We start from the raw sequence: 10,563 nt of genomic DNA, 5'->3' as shown, positions 1-10,563 counted from the left end.
AATCGATCTGTTCAAACCATAGTTGTTATCTTTTATCTGAGTTAGCTCTTTAAACAAGGAGCTTTGATTGGAAACTATATCTGATTTACAATCAAAAATATCAGCAGATTCGTTTTGCTTTGATCTGAAACAATTAAAAACTTAATAAAGTATTTGTTAAGATCGTTTTAGCTGCAGAATACTTTACTGTACAAACGTTTTGTAACTTCATTTTGTAGTTACAATCGAATAACTAAAAAGGTTCGATAAGAATAACTTTATTTTCAGCAACAATACCAATGATGTTAAAACCGTAATACGAAAGAGAAAAATTTAAATATAGTTTGTTTGAAAACTTTACTTTGCTTTTGAAAAGGATAATTGTTTGTGGCAGAGCTTTTTTTCGCAAAAAGAATTGTGTTGACCACAAATGCTTTTATTTGTTAACTAATTATTGCATAATTTAAGTTGCAATGCTACTTCAAACTTGAGTGTTTATTACTTTTTTTTGATACATTACTTTTGTAATCATCGTATTTCATTAATTCAAAAAAATAAAAACATAGTTACGTGTTTGCGATATTCACATCATTTGTTACTAATTTAGTGTTTTAGAATATGAATAATTAGAAAAAGTATACAGCAGTAGTTAATTTTAACATACTAATTATAAATAACTATTATAAGTTATACACAATTATAAAATACACAATATCCACAAAATAAAAGATGTTTAGTTGTATTTGTACAATAATAATATTACAAATGATAAAATACTTTAAATATTTAACGGTGATTAAGCTATCATTGTATTTTATAGAACATTTTTAAGCCTGTGCTTAGTTTTATTTTTATTAGTTCAGCGTAGTTTTGATTTAAAACTTTTTATAGTTTCTCTAAGTCTAATGCGAAAAAGCAACTCTTCACTACTGTGTAACAACTTGTACACTGTATACGAAGTGTTAAAACAAACTTTTTCACCTTTTGTTAGACATTCTTATTTGTAATTGATTCTATAAAAACAATAAATAATTTATTGCTTCGTTACGTATTAACAAATAAAATGCTTTCTGGAACATTAATAAAATTTAACGATGCACGTGTATATATTAAACAAGTTTAACAACATATCGCGTGTGTTGCATTGTTTTCTAAAATTAGCTCCGTGATTATTTCGCTATAATTATACTGCTCGCACACGAAAGTGTTTAAAAGTCCAAGAAACAACTCGCATATGTAATAAAACTACCAAAATTAAAACATACAGTAAGGTTTTAAGGTACTAAAATTAGTTTACTATAAACTTTTAAAAGTGTTTATTACAATTACTTTATACTTTAAACGGAAGAATTTTTTTTTAGTAATTTACCGAAATCATTGTGTCAAATAAAATATACCTTAAGTTGTTTATATTTTTCTGATTAGTATTGTAAATTTCAGAACTTCCGTAGTTGTTAAATCCATCATCTTTAATAACTTTCATTGTTCCATTGTGCGAGCTTGGAGGAAAAATAGGTTTCTTCAGACTGATAGCTCTAAGTAAAAAATAAATTAAAATGTTTTTAAACAATTTAGTTATTTTATAGTACTGTATGTATTTTTAAATAATTAAAAGTAAATTAACCTCAAGTTTGCAGTGTTGAGATTGAGTTTATCATCGACTAAGCCGTCAACTAAAAAAAAAAATTATAACTTTTTATACCTTTTGAACATTAAAAATATATAAATATATTCTTTAACCAGTTTATTTAAATATAATTACACACATATTGATTTTTTTTAAATATGATGAGTGCTGTATGTTGTAGCATGGTAGATTGATTAAAAATAACAACTTGAAAAAAAGCATTACTTTTGCTTTGCAGATGATTTTTGAACCTTTGCTTGTTAGGAGGTGGTAGATTTAGCATGCTTTCATTTTCCTATTACATATTCAAATAAAGGATAATAAACTTAAACATCTGAAACTTGTATATATCACAGTCTATACAATAATTAAATCAAGCTATAATTGTTTAACATCAACTTATGAAAGTTAATTTTGTCTTTAAAACTGTTTTAAGGTTGTATATATTATTTTGTTACGTATTGAAATTAACATTTAAACATTTGATATTAGTTTTATTCTAAATAATTCTTACAAACACCGTTTAATTAGAGATAAACAACTCACAAAGTTGATTGGAAAATTTCTTTTTCGTGAGCCTGTTGGTTGAATGCTATAATCAAACATGTTACTGTGTGCTAGTTGGCTGCTTGTGTTTTCATTTTGACGGTAATGCTTTTTAGTTTTTTTACTCAACTCTTCAACTATCGTGTTCAGGTTGTTTATTTTTGGTCTGAAAAAATTGTTAAACATAAAAAAACTGCAATTGTGAAAACATATTTTAATGTAAAAAGGTTAAAACTATAAGTATTTCTACTTTTTAATAGAACATAACTTCTCATAAGCTTTAAAAAGATTTAAAAACATATAATAAGTTCTTTTTTAGGTGAAAAGGTATTAAACTAATTGCTAGAATAATGATAAAAACTAAAATCTTGTTAAAGTTTTGAAGTACAAAATTAGAACTAATTTCGTTTTTGTAGTAGTTTTTTAATCTAACACAAACGTATTTTAAATTTTAGTTTAAGTTTTAAAAATATCTTAACATTTAAAAGTTCATGCAACATATTTTACATGTTTTATTTAACCGTTTATGAAAACTTATAATACGTTAAAATACTTACCAATCTTAAAAACAAAAATAATAATACTCTTTAGAGCCTATCGAATGTGAACACAAAGAATAACAACAATAATTAATTTCATTACAGCTCAGTATCAAAATATTCTAAAATAATTACAACCAATAAACTAACATCGACGTCAAACGTAAAACAGTATGTTACTTATAAAATTAAGGACAAATTATGTTGTTAAACTATTTGTTTAAAATATTTATAAATTATATGAGTGCAGAGTAAAGTTAATAAAAACAAATAAACTGAAGAAATGAGTTTGTTTTATTTTGTTATAGTAAACTTTTCGTACTTATTAGACAAGGTGTTTTTAGATGAAGTATGAAATAAAGCTTTTCTTGGTTTTGGAATCAGCTCGGCAGACAGCGGAGCCAAAGAATTTTCCCCATTTGTCTGGTACTTTATCATCTAAATATTTTGTTATTAAGTTATGGCTAGACTTATTTCAAATAAGATTTTCTTTAGTTAACTTGTTTTATAGAGTATATGTTTAGATAATACCAATTATTAAAAGTTAATATTTACAACATGCAATAAGTATTTTAAATGTTTTATAAGCGTTATCTAAAGCATAAACAATTATCTTTCCGGTTAAAAAAACAGCTTTATAAGATTAAATTAGAAACACATTCGATTAAAAACTATTTTCGAGATCATGAGGTTTTCAAATAAATCTAGTCTTTGTTTAAAGCAAAAAAGATAATGATATTTCTAAAAAAAAAATTAAAACAGACTTTAGGTCAAGTGGTTTTATTGTAATAATTAATTTTATAAGGTTATCACATGTTTAGCATCGTGACTTCGATACTTACCTTATTTCGCGTCATTTTAAGATCAATGACAGTTAGATACAAAGTCTATAGTTTTAGCTTTTTTTTTGTTCATTTACAAGCAAATACAACATCATATGTTTTAAGGGAAAATAGCAACAAATTAATAATTTGAAATTATACTGCGAAACTTGTTATTAAGTTCAAAGGAATATTTTTAAAGGTTAACTATGAAATTCTATAAATATAAAGTTCTGAAGCGTGGTGTAAGCAAGATCCTAGTCACATAATATTTATAAAAAGCAAGATCGTAGCATAAAAAAGAAAATTCAAATGATCGACCACTTCCTTTGCAATGCGATTCTATTGTGCGAAAATAAAAAAGACAAAGAAGCTAGAAGGTAGCTTGCATAAAACGCACGCCTACTCAGCTTTCGTAGCAAACTGCCATCACAGATCATGGTTAGCGCATACACTGTGTTGGTATTTAAGAATAAGCTGCGTTTTTGAATTTTTTATGTTTAACTGGTTTGTTTACTCATGCAAATTAGACTTTTCTACGATCGAACTAAACATATGCTTAAGCTGTAAAAATACACAAGACATCTAAATGTTAGCACTACGACAAGCAATACTACACCTAGCTCACTTTTTAGAGACGTTTGGTGAAAGTTCAATTTCCATAGTTTTAACTGTACAAACATTAAAAATATCATTTTTATTTTATTATAAGAACTTTGTTGAAATTTCGTTATTTAAAAAAAAACCTGTTAAAATTAATAGTACTTTTGTTAAGTTTAACCACGCATACCTCTCTATCGACTTTGTGCTCGTTATTGGGAGACGTACATAAACAACACGAGCAATCCATTGTATGAGAAAGCAATATTTTTTTGTTCATTAAAACTTTCAAGCTTTTATTGCGATGTCGTATGCTTCTCTTCCAATCTTTAGCCGTCTCTCTGCCACTGCGCGCTTGAAACTCGTTTGGTGTCAGCCATTGATTTGAGAAAAAAATCGACTTTCCTGTGTTAAGTTTTAACAATTTCATGGCGGTAGTTTAAAACTAAGACAAACAAGTTTTAAGTTGTATATTTAGATAAACTTTTGTTTTCGTAACAATTTATAAATGGTAAAAACAATAATTTTTTGTTTTATAAAGTGTGTTTTTAAAGTAAATTGCAATAAACTTACGTTAATGTGGTTATGAAATCGGTTTTTTAATTGTATTCAAAAAAATATTCAAAACTTAAAATAAATTTGCAAACACCGTATTTTAAACTTTAACGCCCTTCATCTATTGGTATTTAAGCTCCTTGAAATTCAAAGACATCATACTCTAAAGGCAGTATGTTGTTATGAAGAACTAAACCCATAAAAAATCACCTTTACTGCCCTGACAAAGTTTGTCAACATACAAATATGCCTGGTTCGAGCCACATTCTACTAAAAGTATTTTCTCATTACTGCTGGTTGTTTCTAACTGCACGTCAACACCACCATGACTTCCAGGTTCTGGAATGTGTAGGGTGTACTTGGTGGCAGAGCCTCCCATATGAGTATTGCTACCAAAGTAAGGCCCATATTTTTTTCCTAAGTCGCAAAAATCTGAATGAAGAATAAAAAAGTTTATTAACTACAGAAAATACACTAACTTGTATAATATATATTTGTAAACATTTTTAGCAGTAAAAGAATAAAATATTTATTGATACAATAAAGTTTATTATGGTCTGAAAAAGTATTTACAAACAAGAAATAAACTAGTAAGTAAAAATTAAAACATTTTGGATAACTTGAAAAACAAAAGTTCAAGTAGAATGAAAAGATCTTTAAAATTTTATTGACAGGGAAACGCTTATAACGACATAGTCCAGTTGCTTTGTCTATAGTTTTAATTTTTCGATTTTTTTTTACAAAAAAAGTTTTGCTAAAGATATCATTAAGTGATTTAAACATGTTTTATTCAATAGAATGCTTTGCATATTAAAAACACTATAAATAATTAAAACAACATACTCTTTTTTAATGTTCTCATAAAACTAACTTTTTTTTAATATATATACATATCTTTTTTTTTTAAATTGAAAAAACAAGTTGTTGGAGTCACAATAATAAAAAAATCGTGAATTTTTGTCAAGACCATATGGTTTTAACGGCATTATTTTTAGGCAAATATATTTTTAAACAATATGAGAGTTTAAATTAATTCTGAGATATAATAGTTTTATTAAATGTTTCTGTAATTATTTTCCGTAAATTTTCTCGGTAGTTTAAAAATAACTAAAAAGTTTTCTGCTTTTTATTTTTTGAGCTAAAGACTTAAAATTTCCAGCAAATATTTCTTAAATAGTTTAAAGTAAAAGTGAATAAAATAGGTAGTTTTTCAAATTAAAAAAAAAAATAACAAGTTTGTAATAATATAAATAGACTTTATGTGAATACTTTAAAAGATTACTTGAATAATGAGGTAGAAGAAAGCTATTTAGTGAAAAAAGTATTTATTCGCCATTTTAGTTTGCGCATTTCACAAGGAATCTACAGAAATAACCGATTTTGATCCCATATATCTTAAAGTCTGCATTAAAATTTTGCTAAGCAGTTAAAATTGTCTGATAAAACTGAACTATATGGCAAAAACTTGTAAAAAACAAGGTGAATCCTCTACTGCCTTGATTGAAACCATTATTTTCAAAATAACATTCCGTAGAGCTGTGTGGATTTTTCAAATGAATATAAATTATTTATTTGATAATTATTTTATCAACATTTGTAAAATTAGTACTAAAATGAGTTCTTAAGTGTAATTTTGAAAATTTAGTACGAAGCACATACGACCAACGACTGAGCAAAAAGGAAGTTGCTCTTTAAAAACGTGTCATGAGCGTATTTTACTTCGTTTACTTTAGCGATCGTATAACTTCTATTTTTTTCTTCATGCACCGTTCTATCATCTGCTTACTTTCTAAACAACTAGCGTTTGCTTCCTACCTTTGTTTTAATTTTTTGTAGCAGTACGCTTTAAAAAGCACTATGCTAAATGCTAAGTAGATAAGCGCGCTTCCGTGTTTTTTGCGGACAAAATTTGAACAACAAGGTTTCAGTTTAAAAATTCTAACTGTGATTTACTTTAGTTGTAAAAAATGAGTGAGAAGCTTTTAAAATTAATAGGGGTCAAGATGCTGCCAAATTTTACCACGTGATTATTTTAAAGATCAATAACAAATTTAATTTCAATTTACACATACAGTAAAAATGTTTAGTTTTTTTATTTTACTCTTTTATATTCTGATTTCAATATTTTTTCTTCAATTTTTGAGTTTTTGACTGAAAAGGTTGTAAACGTAGTTGCAATATATTTATTTCAAGGTAAAGCTTTAATTTGTTCCTTTTTTACTTTTAGCAATTGTTATAACAACGTCTTCTACTTGAGTATTTCAAGCATAATAATCATATAAGTTTAAAAGTTTGTAAAACTCGTTTCGAGTTGTAATAAAAATCTTTTGTGCTGGTCTTGCTTTTGACTACTAAAACATTAAGTTGGCATGTAAAATAAGTTTAAATATATTAATAAAATATTATTCGAGCTATAATGTACAGTTGTGCTATAACTATAATTTAAAAACAATTACCAAGTTTTTTGTATATGTTTTTGTTTCTATCAACCACCATGCTATTCATTCCTGTATATGAAGGTTGCGTTGAGAACATTTGAGAAAGAATAGGGTTGTTTGAAATTTCTTTGTTTCCATTTAGCATCATAGTTTTACTAACATTGGTTTTTGAGGGAGCGCTGATAAAAAATATTTATAAATACTAATAAAAGGATTCAACTACTTAATGGTATTTAGTAATAAAAAGTTTATTAACTAAATTAAAATAGAATAAAACTGCATGTATTTTTTTCTTAGAATTGTTAAAAGTAGAAATAATTCCTAAAGTAAGTGTTATTTTTAGTTAAAAAGTTATGAAATTGTGGGCATATCATAATATGTTAAATTAAATTTGAACAATTTTAAAATAAACTAACGTGGATAATAAATTTAGAAAAACTGACATTTTTATAAATTCTTTTTTCTTAATTTTTGCAAAGATTAAGTATATTTCGGCAATGGGTACGATATTATTACGTCACTTACAAAATAAATATTAAGTTTATAGATTCCGAAAATTAAACAACAATTTAGTTTGTTTAAACTTAATGTTTTAAATTTTAATCGTAACGTAAATTTTTGGGAAGTGTAATTAATTATCTTTTGCGTAACACATACTGAACCCAATTTAAAAGTGCGAAGATATCAAGCAGGTGAAGTTATGCGAGCGCGAAGCTACTCGGCAAAAAACTGTAACAAGAAATAAATGTTAATTATGTTTTATATTTTATAAACTATTTGGAATTCTAACCAAAAACAGTATTTATTAAAACGTTTGAAATAGTTAGGGAAAAAATTAGTTATTTACTATGCACATAATGCATAAATACTTATTTCCAAACTATTACCTAGTAGTTTTGAATATTTCTAAAGCTTTAAAAATTTAGCCTCTAAAATATCAATAATAAAGTTCTAAATAAACATTCAAAATTCAAAGCTTTACCGATATCGATAATATATGGTAATACATTAAAAATTTTACTTGTTTGATGAATTTTTGTCATCACTGCTATTGTTACCGTTGCTGTTAGCTTGACCGTTAGCTTGACTGTTAGCCATTATTTGATTCAAAGTAGCTACAAAGGGGTTCATCATTGGGTTTATAACTGGTTGGGGCCTAAAAATAATTGAAACATTATTAACCTGAGCTACAGCAGCTATGTAATTTATAAGTAGTTTAAAAAGTATAAACTGAATAATCAAGTCTAGAAGCTTTTACTTATCTAAAACACTTCAAACAAAACTTATAAAGCACAAAAAATAACTTAACTATTTTGAAAATATTGAATTGAAAGTAAATAAAAAAACTACTCGAAGAAAATAGAACTAATAAACTGGTTATTAACTAACTTATACATTTTAAAACTATCAAAACAACGAGATATTTCCTCTCAACAGAATAAAAGTATTGTTTAAATTGGGCGAAAAACACTGTAAGCTGGCTCAAAAGTGTTTAAAATATCATCTAAATGGATGCTTCGTGAGCCACAACTCGAGAAAGAACACGTCATTTCCGATGCGAGGCGACCTACGTGCTAGCGAAGTAACGGCTTAAGGTAAGCAGCGGCACGCAGCAGTGGATGTCGCGTGGGCGGGTGCTTTACTGCTCAGCCGAGGCGCACAGAGTTTTGTTAGAATTTAATAAATAGCAACTAAGGGTTTGTTCACTAGTTAACTAAAATAAGCTAGAAGGTTAACTAGTGTTTGCACCTTTTAAACTATATACTTTTATGTAAGAGTTGATTGTTTGTAAATAACTTTAATTTACGAATGAGGGTGTTTAGTCAACTTAGATATAAATAAATTTGTTAATTTATTAGTTTATGATAAAAATTTATATACTTTTATAGACTTTTTGTTGGCTTTCTATTTATAAAGTTAATTTATATAAAATACTAAAGAAAATCAAAAAATTTAACTTGAAAATTACAGTAAGCTTCGAAAAATATATGATCTTTCGTAAAAAGCTAAAGTGAGAATTTATTAAACAAGGTCTATGCTAATTTTATAATAATGCCTTTTTGTATATATTCTGTATCTGTATATTTGCTTCCAAAATAGTTGTAAAAATTATAATATTCTAGTTTAGTAATGATTTTAGAAAACTTTATTAAACAACTAATTTCTTTAACGTTTAAATTATTTATAACTTCTAAAGATCGTTTCTGTTTTGTTGCAGATAACAAAAGCTAATTAAAAGGTGAAGCTAGTAAACTCTTATTAAAACATTTAACTTTTTTTTTAACTATTACTTTAATATTATCTAAAATTAAAACATACTGCTGTACCAGTATACTAGTATAGCGCTTTTGTAAATTTGTTAAAATTCTAACAATGTATAGGAAAAAAACTTACCAAGTATTTTCGAAGCCGTTAGGGTAGTTAATGTTCGAGTACAAGTTAGCAGACTGCATGGTCGGTATCGGTGCTGAGTTGCTTGGAATCACTGAGTTGTACATGTACTTAAGTAAGTTGAACTGGTTGGTCAACTGATGTTTGGAAGCTTGAATGTTTTGCTGCTGGTCGTTGCGTAACATAGGCTCAAGGTTTGCCTGAGGACTGAGACAGGGAGCTCCGGTTTGTGGGGAAAACTCCCCGGTTGCTGAGTTTTCGTCTTCAGTATCTGTTGTCCTGTATTTTGAGTTAGAAAATTAAACTAGTGATTTTTATATACTTCTTTAACTTAATGATTGTTTATTGTGGTTTTATTTGCGTACTTAGCTTGTGTATATAAAAATCTTAATTACTAGTTCCAATGAAAAACGTTTGAATTGTATCAACAGCAGTTTCCCAGTTTCGTGATTATCTATGTATTTAAATAAGCTACCCATTTTATAATGAGAAGTAAAGTTACTTCTACTTAACGCTTAAACAATGTCTTCATACTTAGGGTATTTTTCTACACATGAAGACATTGTTTTAGGATTAAGTAGAAAGTACTTAAACATTTAAAAAATTAAATATATGTGTGATTTTAAAAGCTTTATACTTTTACCTAGTTAGTAATGAAAACATGATCTTCTCATTTTAGTATTTTTACTTATTCACATAAAAAAACTTTAAAGGTAAAATCCACAAAAACCTGCTAAGTTTACGACTTGTCAATCAATATTTTTAAATACTGTACTCAATTTATTACTAATGGTTAAAGAAAACAGTTGTATTTTTTAGCAATGATTAAACTGCTTTAAGTTTTACAAAAATTTGGTTCTATAAACAAGTATTAAAAGCAGTTTTTCTTAAGTTACCATAGTTGATTTATAATATAAGTTTTAAAAAAATAATAGTAATTGCCTTGCATAATTAGCAGAATTTCTTGGTTTTGCTATATCTGATGTTTCTTCAGCAACAGGCTTATCATTTTGCACTGCATTTGGGTTCACTTCATTAGTACTACTTTCCATTTCGTTTTCTATCAT

The 10,563-nt window shown here is 26.7% G+C and overlaps 1 protein-coding gene across 1 annotated transcript; it reads right to left on the bottom strand.

Moving 5' to 3' along the window:
* Nucleotides 1–4,857: 4,857 nt before the first annotated feature.
* On the bottom strand, nt 4,858–10,563 carry LOC145837467 (uncharacterized). Its single transcript, XM_082945119.1, has 5 exons — nt 10,439–10,563; nt 9,500–9,775; nt 8,127–8,261; nt 7,124–7,284; nt 4,858–5,099 (listed from the first exon to the last, which is right to left on the bottom strand). The coding sequence occupies exons 1-5, from the start codon at nt 10,561–10,563 to the stop codon at nt 4,858–4,860; spliced, it is 939 nt and encodes a 312-aa protein (XP_082801245.1).

This window comes from Thalia democratica, chromosome 1, assembly GCF_965202585.1.
Source record: "Thalia democratica chromosome 1, ktThaDemo2.hap1.1, whole genome shotgun sequence".
In the NCBI taxonomy this organism is placed as follows: domain Eukaryota; kingdom Metazoa; phylum Chordata; class Thaliacea; order Salpida; family Salpidae; genus Thalia; species Thalia democratica.
This window is presented reverse-complemented; position numbering and strand designations above follow the sequence as displayed.

What these genes read in the sequence shown, in the direction of transcription:
- LOC145837467 (XM_082945119.1), bottom strand. Translation starts at nt 10,563, where the DNA reads ATGATAGAAAACGAAATGGAAAGTAGTACTAATGAAGTGAACCCAAAT. An exon ending in AATTCTGCTAATTATGCAAG is followed by an intron (nt 9,776 to 10,438) that starts GCAATTACTATT and finishes CTCAAAATACAG; the next exon opens with GACAACAGATACTGAAGACG. An exon ending in AAACATATACAAAAAACTTG is followed by an intron (nt 5,100 to 7,123) that starts GTAATTGTTTTT and finishes TTCTTCATTCAG; the next exon opens with ATTTTTGCGACTTAGGAAAA.